Here is a 22,994-nt window from a genome sequence, read left to right as displayed (position 1 = left end):
CTAACTCTCTGGTTTTAGAACTGAGATTATAGTAGAATCATGAAATGAGTCTGGCAGTTCCCTCCTTTCCTAATTTGCATTACATACTGGAATGTTTTCAGAGTTACGGGTTGCAGCTGTTTCCAACCCCACTTGTGCTTGCTTAAGCCAACAAAACGTTTTTTAAAACCTTGTCCTTAATTAAATTTTTACATTAAAAAGATAATTTTCTAGTTTCATTATTTTTCCTTTTTCCAGGGAGGAAACTAAATTAAATGTCCAGTTAATTTTTAATGACTTTATTCGCTCATTTGTTTGATATTTATTTAGATTTATGGGGCATTTGCTGTGCACAGGGCACTATCCCAGGCACTGAGGGAGGAATGAATGTCAGGAGCCCTGCCCTCGGGGCTTCTGGAGAGAAAGGGGACTTGTCCACAGCTGGTGATACCCCTGAGACTCAAGTCTGATTCTATGAAAGGAAAGTGCTGACCACTTGGGACCTTCAGAAATCAATCCCTCAGGGAATCGTCATTTTGCCTGTTTGTTGAACTGTAAATGAGTCATTACCACCATTTTCTAATGTCAGTTAGAAATATACATAAGCAATCACTCATTAGACGTGTAGAAAGTGCCTGTGGCAGGCGCGGCATGGTGTGTGTCACAGAACTGTGAAGTCCGTTTCAGTGGCGTCTTACTCTGTTTCCTGTTGCTGTGATATAGCACTTGAGACCTGGCCATGTATAAAGAACAGAAGTTTATTTGGCTTGTGGCTCTGGAGATGGGGGGTCCGAGAGCATGGCGCTGGCATCTGCTCGACTTCTGGTGAGCCATCTTGTTGCTCTGGTGGAGGGCATTGTGTGGCCACACAGCAAGCGTGCCAGCTCAGGTCTCTCTTCCTCTGCCATCTGGGGCCCACCCTCATAGCCTCGTCTAATCCTGAAGTTAGTCACAAGTCTTAAACCCTCTCTAGCGGGACTTGTCCCCTAACGGACCTCGCGTGGTCCTGACTTGTGGCTCCAGGTACCAGCATACAGCAGTGGCTGGCAGATGAGCATCCTCACCCAGGCCTCTCCTTCCACTGAAGACTGCTGCTTGGAGCCTCGGGACTGTCTGATAGGTGTCTCGCATCTGCTGCATCCAAACCCAGCCCTGGACGCCATCCTCCGGCCTGCTCAGCTGTTGCCTCCCCTTCTAGTAAATGGCTGTCTCCTCCCCCCAGTCCTGGGCCCGTCCCTGTCTCCATCTGTCTCTCAGGAACCTAGTCCATCATCAAGTCCCGTGGGTTCCACTTTTAAAACATGCAGAATGCCCCCACTCCTCCAGCAGCCGCTCCCCACACCACGCAGCCCCCTAACCCGCTGCCTCTCACCTGCAGCCCTACATGGCCTCCTGGCTGGTCCCATCACGTCCACTGTCTCCCATGCTGTTTTCACATGGCAGCCAAGTGAACCCCTTTAAAAACGTTGCTGAGTTCTGTCACCCCTTTGCTTTAGAATGGCTCAACTTGCTGCTGCTGCTCTTCCTACCCCTGCCCCCTGTTGTCATGGGTTTTTTTTCTGTGTTGCTCTGGCTTGTCTCAAACTTCTGGGCTCAGGTGGGTCTTCTGCCTTAGCCTGCCAAGTGCTGGGACTGCAGGCTCGTGTCTCTGTGCCCAGCTCAGTGTTGCTTCCTATTTCATTCAACATGAAATCCAGAGTCTTTACCATGGTCTTCAAACCCCCAAGTCTGCCCTGGAATCCACCCAACCCACATGGGTATATCCAGCCCCTTACCCTGCATTGTGCTTCAGCCACCTTGACACCTTGCCGTTCATCCCCACACCCACCAAGGGCCTTTGGCCTTGCTGTTCCCAGGGCCTGGAATATTCCTCTGTCAAATATCTTCACAGCGGGCTTTCCCGCGTCTTCTGCTCTCTGAGCAAATATCTTATCAGAGCCGCCTTCCCTGACCATTCCAACCATCCCTTGTCTCTCTGTCACCCTACTCTGCTTTTTCTGGCCTCCCTGCATGTACCTGTTCACCTGCCCCCAGCACGTACCCAGAATAGCACACCTGCCTGCATTCACTGCAAAACCCAGCCTAGAAAGGCCTGGCGCCTGGCACCTGTGCTCCAGGGAACTTAAAGAGACGTTGGAGCAACGTCCTTTGGGCATCTGACCCCAGAGAGTCCCTTCACACACAGCTGGCCCTTAGCTGATGGCCCAGCAGGTCCAAAGCACCTTCGTGGAGAAGCCTAAAAGTGCTCTTCCACAGGGCGCGAGGTTTCCAAGCAGCCGTACGTGTAAGTGCTGACTCAGGGACTCCTCGTAGTGACACCGTGAAGGACACAGTCTTCAAGTGAGATGCTTTCAACAACAGAGGTCGAGACAGGGATCCTAGGTCTCTCTGCTGGAAAGTGCAGGAGAAGAGGCAGGGCCTGTACCTAGCGCACTCATGGCTCTGGCTGTGCTCCGCTGCTCTAGGGTCTCCTTTGTCACCACCCTTGCATAACCTCAGCGTCGTGTTTGTTTTCTTCTGAAATTCACGTTGGACCTGCAGCTTGTTTGCCCAGCTTCTCTGTTTCTCAGGGTAGGAGTGCCTGCTCCCTGTGTCTTCCTGAGCCTGCTGACAGACCCTTGTCTCTGGATGCTCTTAGAGCTGGTGTGAGAAGGGGAAAGGTAACTGCCCAAGGAAATGCCCAGAAATGAAGGGAACAATAGACGAGTCGCTTTAACACAAACTAGAGATCTCAACAATGTCGACCTCTTACTTGTCTACATAAAGGCAGCGTTTCTCCCTCTGCTCTTTCAGTCAGTGATACAAGTACATGGAGGACTCAAGTCCAGGCTCACACCTCTCAGTTCCAGATGATCATGGATGCAGTCACCACGTGACTCCTTACAGAGAGAGAAGGAAAGGAAACCAACAGATGGAGGACTGGCCTGGTTCAGGTCTGGATAGCATTTTTGGAACCCTGGCCTCCCCATTCTAAGTCCCTCTGGAAACCCTGTGTCTCTGGTGTGCCTGGGCGAATAGAGTCGACAGCCCTCAGTCCCCACACCTTGCCTCATCTCACTGACCACATTCCTGGCCGCTGGTCCAGGAGGCACCTGGCATCCTAAGAGCCCTATGGCTGCAGGAGTGGGTCAGGCTATTGGTGTCATTGCTTGGGAGAAATTGTTTGTCTTGGGAACTGGGCTTACATCTCACAGCTGTGTGACCCTGGCAGGTAACTGAAGTTCTCAAAGTGTTTGCCTTATCCACAAATGGGGATTGTGATAGTCCCCATCTTGGAGCCCTGTCCCAAGGATCGGATGAAACCACGGCAGACCCCACACAGGGCTGGCAGAATAAAATCAGCCGTGGTGATCTTCCTCCTTTTCCTTCTCCTCCTACTTAGGTTGAGTCACACAAAAGCACCATCTTTGCAAGACCCAAACCGTCAAATGTCAGTGATTTACTACCTGCTCCTTCTGCTCTGGCCACTGCTGCAGTGAATGATTGATAAGCAGATGGCAGCAGCTGTCCCTCGTCACACAGGTGCCAAAGTGAGCTCAGGCTCCTGCATGTGACAGGAGAAAAGGCTGCTTGTCCCTCAGGCTTAGCCCAGGGTCCTGCAGAGTGCAGTGGGTTGGTGGAAAGGGGGCTGAGGGGACTGGTCCTGAGACTGTCTCTCATTGTTACTCAATGTCCCCAGCATGCTTCCAGGTAGCCCGTCTGCCCGTGGGTTTTAAGGCACACCTGCTCCCTCTCTGGACGCACACACTATGCCATACCAAAGCTGCTGTCATGCCATACCAAAGCTGTGGTTTATTTCTTTGCTTTTCCTGTGGTCCACAGTGTGTGAAGCGGGCTGTGTCCACCCCTGCCACCCTTTCTTCTCAGCTGGTAGAGAGACATCCCGTTGTAACCTGGTTTTCTTCTCTTTTTCTTTCCCTTTGTGAAGAATGCTTTGAGTGGCAGGGTTTCCGAAGCCATGGACACATGGAGCTTGTGTCTAGGAACACGCTCCTTGCAACAGCCACTGTCCTTGGCCTGAGGCACCCACTCACGTGGCTGGCGAGGGCCAGCCGCCTCCCAGGGTGCACAGTGCTGCGGCTAAGCCCCGCCGGCCTGTCGGCCATCCTCCCCATCACTCTCTATTTCTCTCACATGGCAAAACCCACCTAGAGTAGGTTACATTTAATGGGGTGAGAAAAATCCACACGGTAAGAGAGAAGTCGCAGGTGAGGTCAAACTGCTTCCTCCCAGGAGGGAGAGCGATTTTCTCCTCTCTGGCTCCCATACCAAGGAGTCATACAAAAGAGCTCTTTTCATGTTTGATGTATTGCTTTTAAAAAACAAATCTTTCATGTTTTTTTCATTTTTGGTTCATACCTCTTGGCCAGCCCAGCAGGAATCTGGCAGTCAGTCGGGCTGCTTCTCGCAAACGCTCAAAGCCGCCTCCCTGGGTCCTGCTGCTCTGAGGACTCCATGTGTGGGCAGAAGGTCCTCAGCTGTCAGGCTGGGTCTCTTCCTCCCCGCTGGTGTGTGCCGTGGGCCCTGCACTTGTTGACACTGGTCGCACATGTGGAGAGGCCTTTGCTTCTTGGCATTTACTTGAATTATCTATGATCAAGGGCACAGTGGGGTGTGTGTCGATTTTGTTTTGGACAAGCCTGTACGTTGCTATCTTTTTCATTTCTATTACAATCCATGCATGCCCTAGAAGATCTTTGATTAGGCCTGTTTAGCACACTGTAAATACAAGCAAGCTTAAACTGAGGCACAGCTCCATATATTATTTCATTCATTTTATTGGCAAAGCACACTGTTCAACACCTGAATTGCTTTAAAAAGAATCACAAAGCCACACCAGTGCCAGGTCAATAGAGACAGGCAACCATGGTGAATGTACTGGCTTAAGAAAATTCTGCTGATCTCATAATTTTTTTGAAATGGGGAGAACACCAAGAATCTGTCTCTTGCAGCCAGGCAGGAATCACATGCCCTGCAGACTGATGGAAGCCCTGCCCTTGGGAATGGCTGTGCAGCTGGGTCTCCTGACCTGCCTCCCAGCAGGACAGCCCCTGTTTGACTGAGTCACGACAGAGCAGACTGGAGCTCTTGCTGCCTTCCGCATCTTTCTTGGTGGATAAGCAGAAACATGAGACCTGGGGAGGTGGCATGAGCCCCTTCATAATCCTTCACATTCATGAGCCACTAAATTAGCCAGCAAACAAACACAAATGATTTTTAATAATAATACCCACCATGGAGAAGGTTTTAATGAAACAGGCATTTGTAAACCTCATTCAAACCCTGGTAAGAGTACAAATCAGAACCACCTTTTAAAAGAGCAGTTTGGTAGGAGGTATCAGGAGTCAGGATAAATTCAAATCCTTGACCCAATAATCCCACTTCTAGTAACCTACCCATAGGAAATAATCAGATATATGGAAAAACCCACACTCACAAAGATTTATAGTTAAGTTCATTATATACAGTCACTCAGTGGACTATTGTCCATCAACAGAAAGATAATAAGATAATAGAAATGCTCAGCTCAATTAAAGTAAAAAGCAGGTTGAACTTGTGGTTAATAGATTAAACTCTTAAAGCATGCTTTGGAAAAAAATAACCGAAAATATCCACAGTGATAGTGGTCGTGTGAGAGTGAGCGGTTAAATCTTTGCCGCCTTCCAGACTGTCTGTGGTCACTCTCATAATTTTAGTCATGAATAAGTGAAATGTCCTACGTGGTTCTGGCCGTGGTGAAGGAAAACATTAACTTAGTCCTCACTAATTTAGAATGCATGATTGCATCAACACAGGTTGGGTTGAAATTTCCTAGTTTATAGATGCAAACAAAATCACAGGCATGGATCAAGCCAGAACTCATACTTTGGTGTAATTTTAGCCAATTAAATGTATTTGAAAGGAGTAGGACTGCATTCAAACAGCTTTTTCAGACCCTGGTGTTCTGGCTGGCTTCAAGCTGTGGGTGGCGCTGGTGAGTGAGGTGGTGTGCCCTGGGTAAGAAGCAGACCAGGCCACCGCAGGGCTCCTGGGCCCCCCTGACTGGGGGCTCTTCATTGCCTTTTTCGAATAGGATAATCAAGGAGCTCGGTGGCTGGGGGGAGGGGTTCTATCAGGCCTGGTAGAGCTTTCCTAATCAAAGAATATGTTTCTGACCCCCCCCCACCCCCACATACAGGGTACCCTATGAAAACAAAATCTAACTACTGGCAACTAGAGAGCCCTGACACGGGACGGCCCCCCAAGTCTGTAGGAAGTATGAGTTATTCATCCTACCCAAAGAAGTTATTCATCCTCACCCAAAGTTCCTTTGAGTTTTTACAACTTCAGGATCCTTTTAATAACACACTCATTCTCTATAATAATCTCCAACTGTAACGAAGCCCACGAGCCCTCCTCCTAGGCCCTGCCCACGGCCTCCTCTCTCCCAGGGTACAGACCTGGTCTATAGCAGGAACTTTAATCTTCCTCTTTGCATTTTAATGCTTATCGTAAAAGGCGTTATGAGAAGTTCCAGGCAGTTTCATTTTGTGAAAGCACACCCAGCAATCCTGATTCCTTAGGATGTTAAGCTCCGTTTACTGTTCTTGGCTTCATGAGGGTCATTTAGTGGGCCAGTGTGGAGCAGGAGGTCTGGTGGTGTGTCCACTGAGGTCCCCTCCATGGGCAGAGGGTCACTGTGCACACCCAGCCCAGCTGCCTCAGCCCGGGCACTGTGGGTGGGAGGGGGTGTGCCCTATCAGTTCTGCCAGCTGCGTGGGTTCCTTAGGGACCTTCCACAGGACACCTCACCAAGCACCTGGCATGGGGCCAAGAGGACCTGGCACAGTATAGCTTCAGGAAGGTAAAATGCCATCTCTAGGAAGTGCCCCTTTTATGGAGCAGTGGCACAAAAGCTTGTGAATCTTGCAGATGGCAATGGTGTAAGCCTACGATCAAACTCGAGCCAGCTGGGGGGAGGAGAAACAGGCAGCCCTGTGTCCCCAGGGAGTCCTGGAAGCCCTTCTGCTGGATGGGCCCCTAGTAGGGGACTTTTGTGGCCTGGCCATCAGCACAGGTAACTGGGCGTCATTTTAGCCAGGGACAGTAACAACCAGGATCTACACAGCACTCGATGGCTTTATCAGGTGTCTGCACAGGGCTTCCGTGCTTCTCAGTCTTCCTCAGAGCCGTTGGTAGAAAGGGGAGAGGAGATCCCTCTTCCCTGAGAGACCTCTCTCAGGCAGGAACACCTAGGACAGGGGGAGGTGGGCCCCGTATAAAATGGTCTTATCTGGGAGGTCTAAGCTGCTGCCTCCCTTTGAGGAGTTGCCACCAGGGAACCTTCTATCCTGCCCATTTCTGGGGACAAGAACCAGCTTTGGCCAAGTGCCCACGGTGTGCCCCATACCCTGCTGGGGGCTCCATTGCAGGGAACCCACTTAGTCTCTCGAGATCCTACCTGTAAGGAGATCAGTGCTCAGCATGGGCAGGTGACTGCCACGTGTGCCCCCAGTAGAGTGCCCTGGGTCTTCTGTGACCCTGGCTGTGGCGAGGGATCCCTGAACCGTAGGAGGAAGGGAGTGCCTGCTGAACTGCCCGGCACTCCCCAGAAGATGGCCCCTCCCTGCCAGCGTCCTGGTGCCTCTTCTGGGGCCCTGGGGGCCTTTCTTAGGAGAAACCTCCACAACCCCCAACACCATGTGGCAGAAGTTACAATGGAGGCCGCAGTGCCTAGACACGCCAGCACACGCATGCACACGCGTACACACCCACAGACACATCACTGCGAAACACCTGAGAAACCCTTTTGCGGGTTGCTCGGTACTTCTTGGCTCCAGCAAGTTCCAGCTTTGCCCCATGAAGATGACATTATCAGCCACAAAGGGAGCCTGACACCCACATCTCTGGTGCAGCTCAGGGTGTGCTCTTGACCACCCACTGTCTGCCCCAGGACCCTGACACCTCTATGTCCCCCTACATCTTAAGTAGCCCGGGTGACCTCGTGTCATTCATTATTCCTCCTGTCCACGCCATTGCTCCCTGGTTTGATTACTTACTGACAATGCAACTTTGCTTATGATTTCTCTGGATTCTCCTGTAAAGCCAATATAGCATTTTAATAAATAGAAATCCCGTAGATAAATATTTGCTTTTAAAACCCCACCCCACTCCCTGTCATCATTTCAGATGGTTCAGGATGCCTTTTCCCCTCATTTTTTAAGGAAAAATGAAACAAAGAAAATGCACAGAGAGATTTATGCATTTGATTGGGGGAGGGGGAAATTAAACTTCCCATAATAGTTTTTAAATTAAATTTCATACTGGTCCAAATCCTTTCCTTCTCCACCCCTTCCTCTGATATTCCCTCACTCATTAAAGCATAGGATTTTGATGGTATTCACAGGGAAGCTGATTTACTGGAATAAAGAAGTTCTTTAAGTTTTAAATTTTGGAACGTTCCCAGTGTGTCTGAACCCGGCTTTCAAATTTTACTGGCATTTTGTTGGCAGAACAGCCTCTGGAGCCTTCCTTATTTGAGCGTGTTTCCTAACACCTTTGGCGGTATGGTTCTGTGTTTTTTAGATTTAGAAAAAGAAAAAAAAAAGTTTAAATAGAAAAGCATATACAAACATACACAGAAGACTGATTCTAAGACGTCAAGCAAAATAAAAAAGACAGTATGTGCGCTTAGAAATGCACACGTGGGAAGCAGGTTCTCTTTGAAGGGCAAGGACAGAGAGGATGAAGACAGAGACCTGGAGGGTGGCCGCAGGAAGCCCCAGGGGAAAGGATGTCCCTCTCCGCACCCCTTCCCCTCTCCTGGCAGGAGGGTCCCTGCTGGAGCAGAGCGGGGGAGAGCCCCTTCCATGCACTAAGCCAGGTCAGTACCTCCAGCCACCAGGCCCCAGGTGGACACTGCTCCAACTCAGAGAAGGAAAGCCGACAGAAGAGAGGGGAGGCCGAGGGGACTCTAGGCAGAGTGGCTCCAGAGAAGGCCTCGGAAGAAAGCTCTGCTACCTGGGCCTGAACGGACAAGGGGGAAAGAGACCCTCCCAGAGACCCAAAGTGGGGAGGGGCAGGGAGGCCCCACCGAGTCCTCGAGCTAGCATGCTCGGATGGGGAACCTGCGAGAAGTCCAGCCCTCCCGATTTGCAGCCGATGTGACAGCTGGGGGGACGGGAAGCAGGCAGCCCTGTGTCCCCAGGGAGTCCTGGAAGCCCTTCTGCTGGATGGGCCCCTAGTAGGGGCCTTTTCTGGCCTGGCCATCAGCACAGGTAACTGGGCGTCATTTTAGCCAGGGACAGGAACAGCCAGGATCTACACAGCACTCGATGGCTTTATCAGGTGTCTGCACAGGGCTTCTGTGCTTCTCAGTCTTCCTCAGAGCCGTTGGTAGAAAGGGGAGAGGAGAAAGCACAGTGCATCCATAATGAAACAGAACCGGAAACGGAAGGGCTCAGAACAGGGGTGGGGGGCTGTCAAACACCCTGCCTGCGCTGGAGCCATCCAGGAGCCAACTCGGTGGGCCTGGCCCCCCAGGCACAGAAATGGGAGAGATGAGTAAAAGTGGAATTGGCAGGGAGAAGTGGAAAGTAACCATCTGAAGGAAATCTGTTGTAGCCCTGGATTCCGAAGCAGCTTAGTTCGTGGGGGCCATAAACCCAGGATGTCATGGAGCAGGTCCTGCATTGAGAAGGAGGCTCCTGTGTCCCGCGGAGGGAGGGGGAGGCTGGTCACAGAGCTGTGTGTTGATTGCTCTCTCCTGCCCAAGGGAGGCCCTGGAGAGAGGTAGAGGCCAGGAGGGAGGAAGGAAGGGTGACTAGCTGGGCAGCAGGGTGGTGGAGAAGCAGGGCAGGGGATTCCCTTGGTCACCACCCCGAAGGGCCCTGGGAAGGGTGGGACAAAGGGCCCCGTGAGGGCCGAGCAGGAGGGTGCGCTTGCCCTTCTAGAGGGAGGAAGTCAGTGCCTTCCAGTGGCCTTGTCCCCCAGAGGCTTGGCAGGCCCCTTGGCTCTGGAGGTAAGGAAACGTCTTATTACATTATTTTACATAAATTTGGTGAGGAAAACTGGCACGTTTGAAACAGATTGCCCACAAAGCACGGAAATGTCTACTCAGACACATAAGGCAGTGAATGAAGGTGGCCATTAATCTGATAGTACTCAACTTTTGAAAATTTAAGATGACTCCGTTTCAGTTCTTAAAAAAAAAAAAAAAAAAGCAAGGATCCCCTTTCAAGTTTGGGAGTTTCCAGAACTTTCCAGAAAAAAATTGTTAACTTCCCAAGACTGTTACACAAATGCATTTCAAGAGACTGTTAGTATTTCTATCTTTGGATTTTGTTTTGATAACAGCAAGAGACTCTTCATCGGTAAAATGACCCTGACAACCAGTGGAGCTGTTGGGGTGTTTGACTGAGAATGTTATTCAAGCCGAGGGCTCAGGGACTGACTGTTGCCTGGTAACAGATACTGTTGAGTCATACACCGTCCAAAACCTTGAAGTACTTTCCAAAGAGCCAGAGAGCCCACTCTGTACCCATAGCTAAGATACCCCTTCCCAGTGGCTCATTAATTCCTCTCTTTGCAAGACTTTGGAGAAATCTTAACCTGAGTGGAAAAATGGTGCTGTGTTGGTGGTTACTTGCTGTTGGAAGCCTGTCATATTGAGGTAGCAGTCAGAAGGTGTGTGTGCGAGTGTGTGTGGGGTGTGTGTGCACGTGAACTATAAATAGAAAATCATTTAATGAGAAAACCCTAAAAAAAATCCCACTAAGAACATGGCAAGGACACCACTGTCCCCACTTCTGTATAACATTTTACTAAAAGTATTGGCCCACCCAGATGGACAATGAAGTAGTTAAGTAATCGGAAAAGAAATAAAACTAACTTCATTTCCAGATAAAAGGATAGTTTACATGGGAAATCTTAGAGAACTGGTGATTCTCTAACTTAAGCAATAAAGGAATTCTAAGAGAGCAGGATATAAAATTAACGATATGTAAAAAACAAGTCTTTGTGTGCACAAAACAACTAGTTAAGGGTGTTATTATATGCATTTACAATAGCAACAAATAAGATAGTATACCTAAGAACAAACTTAAGAAATATGTAAAATCTACATGAGATGATTTTAAATGTCTGAAAGATGCAAAAATGTATTTGAACAAATGTAAGACATTGCTCAACTTAACAAAGATGTTAGTTCTCTCAGGTTAATTTCTAAATTTAATGCATTTGTTAAAAAAAAAAAAGCCTCAAACTTTTCCTCAGTGCAGCTGAAATTCACCTGGAAAAGGAAATATACAGAATGGCCAGAGAATTCAGGAAAAAAAAGAGACACAATGGACACTGGCCTTGCCTCTGTAGTTAAAAATGCAGCACAGGAACATGAATGGTGGACAGACCAGCAGAAAGAGACCCCTGGGGTGCAGAGTAGAAGGTGTACTGACCACAGAATTCTTGGTGGTGCTCCTGGGACAGTGTGACACGTGTCGGGGGTGGGGTTGGGGGAATCAGACCCGAATTGTACCTACTCAAAAATAAACTCCAAATGGGTCAGGAATCTTAAAAACAAAACTCTTTAAGTACTGGAATCAAGGGGATGCATTCCTGTCTAGCCCGGGTGAAGGAAATGGCTCTCCAGCCATGATAGAAAAATAGGCTACAATAAAAGAAAAGATTGACATATTTGACTCCAGAGAGGTTTAAAAAAAAAATTAAAAAAAAAAAACACTTTTGTGTGACACAAAACACCATAAGCAAAATCAAAAGTTTAATAAACGTTTAAGTTATAAACGTGAGGAGAGACTATTTGCAATACGTAACATAATATTTCCTAATACACAAGGAACTCTTTAAGTAGACAAAAGACACAAACAGGTAACTCACTGTGAAGAAGGAAGGAGGAGGAACGCAAGGGAGAAGGAAGGAAGCTCCCTGCCTTGTCTAGCACCCAGATTTCTTTTAAATTCCATTGTCTGCTGAAGGAGCCACAGCCCCGTGGAGCAGCGCTGACTCCAGGGCTGGGACTGAGAATGTTCAAGATGAGGCTGGAACTTCTTGCCCTGAAGGTAGGGCAATGTGGAGAAATGACAAGGACATATTCCTAGAGCCCATTGAAAGGAACGTCTGCTGGCCAGGCTAAGTGACGACAGGAATGGATTCTCCCTATTGAATAAGAATCCATAAGCTCATTTTGATATAAATAAATTAAAAGATAATTAAGCAAGGGCAAAAGAAAAAGTTTTTTACAGTAGAACTTTAACAAATTGGTAAAAAAAAAAAAAGAACAGAAATTTGCCATTTGATGCCCATCAAATAAATAATTGATCCAAGCAAGAATCATCCATAGAGGCCAAGATTAGTGGGTCTTCTTTTATGGGAAGCATCATCATCTTCTGTTTATTGATACAGAGGACAAACAGTGAGGAAACTTGGCACCTTGCCAGTAATGAGGGTCAAGGTAACATGACTTTTTATTCATTTATTATAATTCTGGGGATGGGACCCAGGGCCTCAGGCCTACTAGGCCAGCCTCTCTCCCTGAGCTGAGCCCCCAGTCCAGCATCACCAGGGTTAAAAGCCAGCATGGCATGTCTCCTTAGACCTGTCCTAGAAGGGTCCAGCACTGCCCCTCTGCATTTCTGCTGAAATTACAGACCTGAGTCTTATCACGAGGAGCTTCAGATCATCTAAACAGAGGGTATCTTATGAAATAACCATCCTACTCTTCAAAAATTGTCTCGATCCTGAAAGACAAGACTAAATAACTGGACCAGGGTAAAGTATGTTAAGGAGGTGTGACAACTAAATGCAGGAATGACCCTGGATTAGATCCTAGGCCAGAAAAAAGGACTGTATTCTGCTCTAAAGAGCATTACCAGGAGAATGGAAATTTCTGGCTTCAATGGGAGAAAGAAATTTGAATACATACTATAGATTAGGTTGGGAGTTGGCAAACCATGGCGCTTGGCCATTATCTGGCCTGTTCCCAGTTTTTGTGCTACTTGAGAACTACAAGTGTTTTAACATTTTTAGAAGATTGGGAAAACATGAAAAGAAATAGACTTTATATGACATTCTGGAAAAGGCAAAACTCTAGAGATGGTAAAAAGATCAGTGATTGCCAAGGGCTCAGAGAGAGGAAGGAATGAGTGAGTGGAACACAGAGGGTTTTATGGCAGTGAAACTTAACATCATGCATGGATCAAAACACGTAACACGGACAACGCAAGAGTAAACCCTGCTGTAAAGCGTGATTTAGTTAATAATGTTCTCAGTGTTGACTCAGAAATTATAACTCAAGTATGACACCAATGTGAGGTGTTAATGACAGGGAAGCTTTCAGGGGCTGGCGGGGGGTGGGGGCTGTGAGAAACTCTGTACTTTCTGCAGTTTTTTTGTAAATCTAAGTCTGCTCAAGAAAACAGAGAATTAGTTGTTTAAAAAAAAAAAAAGAATAGTATGTGGTGCCCCATGAACACTACACGACATTCAGATTTCTAAGACTCCACAAATAAGTTTTGTTGAAACAGAGGCATTGCTGGTTTTGCACTTGGACAATGGGATCGAGTTGTTGCAACCCAAACCATGTGACCTGCAAAGTCTAAAATATTTACTATCTGATCTTTACATAAAAAGTGTGCTAGCCCCTGGATTAGATCATAGTATTATATCCATGCTAAGTTTCTAATTTTGACAATTATGCTGTGGTTCTCTAACATGGTACCCTGGATTTTTAGGAAAGATACATTGAAGTACATTATAGGGATAAAGAATCATATGGCCATGAATTATTCTCAAGTGGTCCCGAAAAGAATTATGGATAGGCAGGCAAATAGAGAGGGCATAAATGAGAAAAAGTTAAAATTTGGAAAATGTTAGATATTGGGTTAAGGCTATATAAGAATTCTTTGTATTATTCTTGCAACTTTTTTATAAGTCTAAGATTTTAAAGTAAAAAATCAAACCAATCAAATAAAAAATAGCAGGGCCTTTCAACAGATCAGATTGGAATCCTGATCTCCACCTCTGCAGTCTCATAGAAGGGGTTTTGTCTGTCTGAGACCATGTTCCCGTCTATGAAGGGAAGTCCTGTTCAGCTTTGTGAGGCTTAGGTGAGATAATGTACATGAAGCTGTACTTGTAGTGCAAAAAATATCAGCAGTGATCCTAGATGACCAGTTGACATCCCATGCCTGCAGGAAAATGGTTCCAGGATATCTGCTTGCCACAAGTCAAGGCGAGTAAGGTCCATCTTCTGAAACAGCTGCAGCATTTCCCAGTAGAGGACCTTTTTTGGGTAGATGACTCATGTTAACGTTTGTGAACGCTCTTCACTGGGAGCTGGTCCACCCTGAGTTGAAGATGACAGGTGTATTTATGAGCTCTGAGCAGCCTGAGAGATGGATGGGTTGAGAATGTCCTGTGGTCTGAAGACTTCTGGGGGAGGAGACAGGACATGGTCTGAGTCCAGTGTGCTGGGGTACAGTTAAGGCTCACCATCAGAGGTGAAACCTAGGATGAGCATGGTCATGGAGATGTGGCCAAGAGATAGCTGGTAGCTGTGGGCACCATGAGTAGTTCAAGCTTCCTTGCCTATGTGTGAATTCAGCAATGGCACTAGTCAAAGGTGGAAGGCCAGTGGTCCCAGACATCTGGTATTAATGGTGAAGTGTCAGAGTAAGAAACAATGATTTGTGTCCATCTTGTTGAATAATACAGGCCAACATTAATAAGTGCTTGACTTATTGGAAGGGTGCCTTATTCTGGATCCAAAGAACTCGTTCCTTTGAACAGTGGAATGGGTTAGCAGGAGTGTGGATGCTGTTATGACGTTGGAGATGAGGAAGATGAACCAAAACACACACACACACAAGCTGTGAATGGTTGGAATGCTAGGAGATATGAAAATCAAACAGGCCCTGAGGTGGGTGGGGGCTGACCCACAAGCGTCCTTTAGTGGAAGTGCAGGTGGAGCCCCAGATTGGGGAGCACACAGGTAGGAGTGTGATGACGTCATTCTCAGACAGTCCAGATTCCCAACAGTCATCCTGTTGGACACCAACAGAGGAAAGGGGGTCTGAGCTTAGGCATACTAAAAAGGAGGGTTGGTGGGGGGCTGTGTGGCTTTCAAGGCATAGCAGAAGAGTCATTAACAGACTGTCGCGACCAGAGTCTCGCTGACCCCTATTATTCCTAGGCGACAACCTAAACAAAGTCCACAGAGAAGCTTGTTCCACCAGCGGCTCAGAGCTTTACTAAGTGGGTTCAGCGCCCCTAGAATTGGAAATGAAGATTTGGGTCCCAGTTGCTAGTAGTGTGGGTGTGTGGGTCCGAGACATCAGGAGGTGGCTAGACAAGAGAGGCACCATCTTAGAATTTTTGAAGAGACCTAAAACACTTTCCCCCTCCCCTTCTCACATACCCTCTGCATCCCCAGGAGGAAGAGGTCACAGGAGGCCTTCTCGTCTCCTGGCAGGGAGAAGAGCTAAGGTGTGCCTGTCAAAGACACTTTGTGTATTCCGTTATATTTAACCAGAACTGCACAGAGTTTCTGTCTGTAGGTGATGGCGGGGATTTAGATGGAGATCATATCAGCACTGGAGTTTCAGCCCAGGTCTCTGATCCGGAATTTCCGCTCTACCTCCGTGTTTCCAGAGTTCCTTGGGAACCTTTCATTGGCTGTCAGGATAGCCCCAGTGTCTCTGGGCAGCACATGTTCCCCAGGACCAGCAACTTGCCCATGCACACAGCCTCCAGGTCAGCAGTACAGTCAGTCAGAACAGGGCCAGGTCCACACCAGGCCACGTCCCCACCCTGCACAGCCTCCAGCGGCCACTCCTCATTATAGGTGGGTGCCGCGGTCTGGCTGTGCACCAATCATGAGCCACTCAAGCAGGAACAAACTTTATTTCTGAACTCCCACAGCATTCCACGTACACTCCCCGGGAACTCTCCTGAACGCCACCCACACGGCTCCTCCAGGAACACACCACACACCAACCGGAACTTCCTCCCCCGGGCTACGCACACACTCACTCTCAGAACCCCGGAGAACTCAACGGGAACTCCAAAGTAGCGGGCGCCCGCAGGAGGCAGCAAGAGCCATCCTATCACCAGACAGTAAAGGTCTAATATGCAATTGAATACACAACCTGTTTCAATCCAACATCATCTTAATGGCTGGCCTCTCAACCAAACTTCTGGTAAAATGCCAGGGGCCATTCCGACTGGCTGTGGCTCTCAGCAGGTGGGGGTGTGTTTATAGCCAAAACCACTGTTCATTTTCGTCCAAAAAACAACACAGTGCACTCTTGCCTAGAAAGCAATTAAAAATAATAATAATCAATTGTACAGTTCAAGTGAAAACTTTTAAAAATAAAATATCTTGATATTTGTATTTTTAGCTTTTAAAAAAAAGTACTGCACAAATAGAATGATTGGTCTTCACAATGTAAAACACTTAAGACTATTTTGATGGGGGTCTAGGGCTGTAGCTCAGTTAGAGTGCTCGCCTCGCATGTGTAAGGCCCTGGGTTCAATCCTCAGCACCACATACAAATAAATAAATAAGTAAAATGAAGACACTGTGTCCATCTACAACTAAAAAAAATATTTTTAAAAAAGACTAGTTTTGAATTGGGGGTTGGCACTCTTTCCTTCACGCCGCACATGTGCCCATGGGGCTGTGATGGGTGAGGATTCATCTGCTAACAAACTGTTTTAAAAACCAAAGTAAGTCATGAGCCCTTGGACTGCCAGGGTCCCCTTGCCTCCCCTCTTCTGGCCCACTGGTGGAAGACCTGGGGGCAGCCTGGGAATGTATGTCTCTCTGCATGCCGAGAACCAAGGCAGAACCAAGACCAGGTGCAAACGTGGGGGAGGAACAACACAGAAAGCTCAGCTCACTCCAGGTGCCCTCAGGCTGAGGGGCCCAGGGACCGGATGGAGACTCCAGGGACCGCCTGGGAGGGGGATCCCCTGGAGGGTGGTGGGGTTCCTTCCTCCAGAGAAAGCTTCTCAACATCTCTTTAGGAAAGAGGCTGTCCCCGCACCAGGGCACCCCATACCTGGGCCTTGGCGTGCTGCCCTCCCATGGGGAATGAGTGCAGGACAGGCCTGGCCCCGTGTTTCCTGGGGGCTGCTGGGCGACTCTGGAGCCTGGGAGAGCCTCCTGTGCCCTGTTCTCACATGATCTTTCCAGAGAGGAGGGGGCACCTCACCAGCAAGTGAACTGGTCGGTGAGGCTTACCCTACGTAAAAGTTAAGTTTAAATAAATATTTTTATAAATAGCCTCTTTCCTGATAGTAAAATAGCTGCAGTCCAAATGTTGAAATATTGGTAATTCCAGAAAAAGTGTAAAAAAAAAAAAAAAGGAAATAAAAGTCTCTTGGAATCTAACCACCCTGAGATTACATAAAGAAGAGATTTAAAGCATCATATAATTCTACCTCTATCCTCTGGAGATAACCACTGTTAATATATTCCCTGTATTCGTCTATAAAGACATACTTTATATAAAGGGAATCATATTATGCTACCAGTTTTTAAGACTTTAAAAAATAAAGCTTATGGATATAGCGATAATTTCGATAACCTTCATCTAGAATATCATTTTAATAGCTCCAAAATAAAAATTTTCTAGTCCTCAGGAAATTATCTTGTAAGACATGTCTTTGTGTTTTTTTTAAAGGAGAAAAATTCTAGAGTATATACTTAAAAGAGAAGAGGGACTTACCTGGGTGACTTATTTTCCGCTTTTTGCTTTTTATTTTTTTAAATAATTCCTTAAGAAAACCACTTAATGTTTAATGTGGTGTTCCTTACAGTTTTTAAAAGTGTATTTTCGAACATCAGTGGCATCGTGATGTGTTGGGATTTTGCACCCTGAGTGAACCACCTGCTATAGTCCAGTGGCATTTGCCCACGTCACTGAGGGCTGCAGGGTACTGTATCATGTGGGACCCAGGTGCTTTTTCATCCCTCTATGGTGGACCATTTAGCTTGTTCTTGAGTTTTCAAAATGTATCAGTAATGCCACCACGAATAGTTCCACGTCTGAATTATTTTGTTTTCCCATCTGAATACTCCTTAGGAGCCAGTTCTAGAGGTGTAGTCACTGAGTCAGAGAATGTAAAGATTTGTAGGCTGCCATTCATACAGACAGACTGGTTTTGGGATTTCTGCTCACTGATTACCATCAAACAGGCTCTGACTTGTTAGCTGTGGAGTGCTGCAGATTAACCAACCATGGGTGATTGTCTGGGTTATTATTAAAGCAGATCTTTTGGTCTTAGTCCCTTAGAAATATTTATGAATAATTAATTAATGATATTATATATAAACTTAAAAACCATGCTTTTTAATCCCCCCCAAATTAAAAATAATTCTTAAATTAAAAGGTAATCTGGGGCTGGGGTTGTGGCTCAGTGGTAGAGCACTCACCTAGCACGTGCTGGGTTCGATTCTCAGCACCACATAAACATAAGTAAACAAAATATAGGTACTGTGTCCAACTACAATTAAAAAATAAAATAAAGGAAATCTATCATATTAGAGACAGTTTTTAAGAAAGAAAAAAGTCATCCTAATATAACCACCATTACCATTTTACCAGCTCTCTCCCTCCCTTTTCTAGGAATTTTACATAGAAGGAATAAAGTATAAATCTTGCTCTTTGTAACATTGTATTGCAGGTTTGGCGTCCATGCTGCTCTACAGTCTTCCTGTCATTTGTAACAAGTACAAATTGTTCCATCAGCTGAGATACCATCATTCAGTCACCCATTCCCCCAGTGAACCCTTACGTCATTTCCAGATTTTTCCTTTCCCAGCGCTGTGGTGAATGTGGACTCTTCCTTAGGCTTAGAGCCTCCAAGTGGATGGGATAGGTCTGAATTTAAACTTTTGTTCATTCAGAGTTTTTCCTAATTCTTCCTGGCCTTCTGGATGGCTCTTAAGTATGATGACTCTTAAACATCCTAATGACCAGGTGGAAATCAGGTCTTTCCTTTGGCAGAGCCCCCCGGGGCCACCGAGACTCACTCAGTGCCCAGGGGGCCCTGGAAGGTCCAGATGCAGAACTCGAGTATGTAGACGGGTCTTTCCTTGGGTGCCCCTTTGGTACAAAGGTGAATGCACACAGTCACCACTCACAGGAACCTTCGCCAGCCAGGAAAGAAAATACACCAAGGCCAGGAGGTCATCGTTATGTAACCTTGACCTTTTTTTTTTTTCCCTCCTTTTGTAAAGGTATAAACTACGAAGGATGGAAGTGCATTTATGGTTTCTTTTTTCTGCTAAAGCAAACTGCGGCAGCTTTGTTTTCAGAAATGCAAAATTGACAAAGTTCATAAATGCTTCTTTGTTGACTGCGAGCCTTGTGGTTTGGCCCCCAGAGTTATCTCAGATAGCACAAATAAATCTGGCGGCCTCCAGTTGTCTCAAACTAAGCATTAGCTCCTTCCCCGGTTGTCTCCCTCCTTGCAGAATTTCCTCTGGGCCTTCAGCACACAGGCTCAGTCCTCTCATTAATATGCCCTGTTAACTGCTGCCAAACCTCTAGCAGTTGAGTGCATGTGTTCCCTTAATCATTCCTCTTTGTTCTGGAAGCTTGTGTTTGGTTTCTGAACCACCCTGTTTCCCTTCACCCCCTTCCACCATCACCATCACTAGTGCTAGCATTTGACCGTCTCCTGTCTGTTTATTTAAAGAACATCCTAGATTGCCTGCAATCCAGAGAGCCTCTGCAATCTGCTCACAAGGTGCTAAATAGCCCCCAGCCCAAGCCCTGGGCCTCAGGAACCCAGACGAAGGGTCGCTGGGACCCTCTAGAAAGCAGAGGTTCCTGGAAGACAATGTTAACTCCCCACACAGTCAAAGACTCCTTCTCAGGACTTTCTGGCAGTCCAGCACGAGAAAAGGACGCTTTATTCTTGGAGCCCAGAAGTGCATAGGCACACCCCATCTCAATGGGTTATTCACAGTGTCCAAGAGAAATACTTGTGGGGCTGTGTTCCATGTGAGATGGAAGTGGGACAGGCCCCTGGATGGCTTGCCCAGAGTGCCCAGTGCCCGCCCCAGCAGCACAGGGAAGCACAACTGTCCCACCAGACAAGCCTTGCCCCGGGTGACCTGGGATCTCCTTAACAAGTGAAGGGTCCTCAGGGCCCCTCTGAGCTCCACCAGCAGGTGGGCTCTGTGAGTCCTTGGGTCAGGGGAACACTGTTGCTTTGCTCTACTTTTAAGTATTTTTCTTCTTTTCCCAAGTTCAGACATTTGGGAAGTTCCATGCAATTTCTTTAACCTGTAGGACAGGAAGGAGAGCTGCGGAGGGCAGGGGCTTTCTTTAGAGCCCCTCTCTCCTCACAGGGGTACTGTGGAGCCCTGGAGATTGATCACTGGAAACTTTATGTTAACACAAAATACTAGCTCTCCCTCCTCCAGGCCCTGCCGCTCTCCTACCTCAGAAGAAAATACTGCAGAGTGTCCCTCCCAGCTGCACTGCAAACGGGCAGACTTGAATTTTGCTGGGAGCTCTCTGTGCTCAGTACCAGATGGGCAACTACATGGAAGACAGAGGAAGGGTCCAACACATAGTTAAAATATGAAGAGCATAGTTTGGAGGAAATTCTCAGAGTGAGGGGTTTTGTGTGTTTTTGTCTTTTCTGGAAAAAAAAAAAAAAAAAAAGCTAATGTTGACTCCTTAGGTGGAGATGCGGTGCACTTTCCTCCCGATCCCCCAAAGGGAAGTTTGTATTCTTTTAAATGAAACTATTTTAAAAGCAGGACTAAAGCCTAAAATGATCCAGGTTCTCCCAGGTTCTCAGAAGGTGTAGATTTATTTACTATAGTTAAAGCATAATTAGTTCTCAGGGGATGGTGTATCTTTTAAACGTCTTTATTGCCACCATATTGGTTTTCTGAATAATCAGAAACTTCTGTTGTGATTGTGTACTGGTGTTTGAACAGAAGAAACTCACCGTAAGTAGAAACAAATGTCAGCAATTGCTAGTTGTCACTTGAGCAGAGTGCATGCACCAGAGGGGGAAGAAAGAACTTGGTGGAATATTCCTAAGACGGATCATCTGACCCAGTCTTGAGGACACCAACAGGTGCCTCTGTCCCTCCTCTGTGCTCGGTGCCCTCGGGCGTTTCTTCAGCTCTGGTGGGCATTCTCACTGCAGAGGCCGTGAAGGAGGGCAGAGCCCTTCCAGCTGTGCGACTCCACTTCCTTGGCCACACGCACACTGTGAACACAAGCCCTGTCCCCTCCCGTCGGAGCTGTGCTCCTCCTGCACGATTCCCTGTTCCAGCTGACCAGTTTTTCCCACCGTTTGCAGGTTGATGTTTGAGATGCCACAGGAAATGGGCTTAATTGCCATTGCAGTCCGGCAAACCCAGGGCAAAGGTCAGTCATCTTTTGTTGTTTTTCTTTGCTAAAATCTATGATTCTCTTGGCCAGAGAGCCCACTGATCTTGTGTGCTGATCACTGAGACAACTGGAGTTGGAGTCTTTCCCATTTTCACAGCCCTCTGAAATGGGGCCAGCGGGAAGGAAACTGTGTTGGGAAGCATTAGCCTCAGCAGAATCAAAATACTCTCTCAAACGGCCGTGTAGGTTGGTCACTCGACATTTGCTTCTGATGGCCTTAACAACCACAGGCCTACCTTTTGTAAATTCTTCTCTCTGATGTGTTCTGGTCTTTGCATTTGTAAATCATAACTGTGTTAGATTTATTTTCCTGAAGGTCCTCCCGAGAGTCCTTCTGTGTCTCTAAGTATCATGTGGAAGGGCTTCTCGCTTGTGGATTCCCACCCTAGCCAGCACTGGAGTTTTCATGAGGTGGACACTAGATCAATGATCTTTTGCAAAGTGACCACAGAAGCAGGGTGCTGCTTGGGCCTCTTCCACCCGCTGGTCTTGGAACAAGAGCCTGGATCCTCCAGAGCCCATGTGCGGTCTGCCCCAGGTTCCTTGCCCAGTGTCTGCAAGAGACACCAGCAGGTTGGCCCTGCCCCTCCTGATCCCCAGCCAGGCTCTCAGAGGCTCATGTAGCTTTTTCAGAAGAAGCAGAGAAATAAAAATCTGTTATTTTGCACTTATTCCTCTTGAACATAGCTCAATAAGAAAAAAAATGATTCAAACTATGGGACTCAGTATGGTGGATTTTTAAAGACATTCTAAAAGAACTTTGATTAATATACTTCTCATTCTGATCATTTTACTTTCCTAAATTAAATTTTAAGAAAAGTAACAACTCAGAGAGTTAATGTTAGGGGGTCATTTTTTAAAAACTACTTTCTTGAGATAACCAGCATGTGGTATACAGTCCCCCCACTTGAAGCAAACTGCTGTGGTGTTTAGTCATGTTCACTGGATTGTGTAGACAACCCCATAACAGGATCACTTTGAAAAAGTGGCTTGCAGAACTTCTCCTCTATCAGTGTAGATTGCTCCAGTTTCCCAGCATGTCTGTCTTCACCCTGTGACGGGCAGTGAGAATGAGGCAGGCCGATGTTCAGACACTGTAAGATTCAGTCATCAGAGCATAAATGATATGCCACGGGGACAGAGCATGATGCTAATTAAGGGAAACCCTTTCAGCAACACAGCTTCAAGTTTTACAGTGCCCCTCTGATTATTGAGTTCACCCCAGAATATGCAGGCAGGTACTAAGGGGGGCACTCTCCCACCTCAGAGCGTCCATTTGGTGAAGCACTAGATTCCCAATGGTCTGTGTTCCAGGGCGGGGACCGAATGCCTGGCTGAGCCCCGTGGGCTGTGCCCTTTCTACTGTGCTGGTCTCCATCCCCCTGAGGTCTCAGCTGGGACAGAGGATTCCGTTTGTGCAGCACCTGATGTCCCTCGCCGTTGTGGAGGCAGTGCGGTCCATTCCCGAGTATCAGGTACGTGTAGTTCAGCTCCCTCTTACCTTCTTATGGAGCCTGCAGAGCTCGGCCTGTTTGGTTTGTGGCATATGTTTGCAGAATTGGCAGCTGGACTTGAACCTCCACCTGCCCTTTGCTG

General features: G+C 47.2%; 1 protein-coding gene across 8 annotated transcripts in view; it reads left to right on the top strand.

Annotated features, from left to right (window-relative positions):
* The window catches only part of Hlcs (holocarboxylase synthetase), a 192,539-nt gene that overhangs the window by 158,403 nt on the left and 11,142 nt on the right, over positions 1-22,994 (top strand). For all 8 annotated transcript variants that reach the window (XM_077795399.1, XM_077795403.1, XM_077795400.1 and 5 more), the window contains 2 exons: positions 21,307-21,374; positions 22,713-22,873. In XM_077795399.1, the coding sequence (XP_077651525.1) occupies positions 21,307-21,374; positions 22,713-22,873 (229 nt within the window). The remainder of the gene's footprint in view (positions 1-21,306; positions 21,375-22,712; positions 22,874-22,994) is intronic.

The sequence above is a fragment of the Urocitellus parryii genome, chromosome 2 (assembly GCF_045843805.1).
Source record: "Urocitellus parryii isolate mUroPar1 chromosome 2, mUroPar1.hap1, whole genome shotgun sequence".
Classification (NCBI taxonomy): domain Eukaryota; kingdom Metazoa; phylum Chordata; class Mammalia; order Rodentia; family Sciuridae; genus Urocitellus; species Urocitellus parryii.
This window is presented reverse-complemented; position numbering and strand designations above follow the sequence as displayed.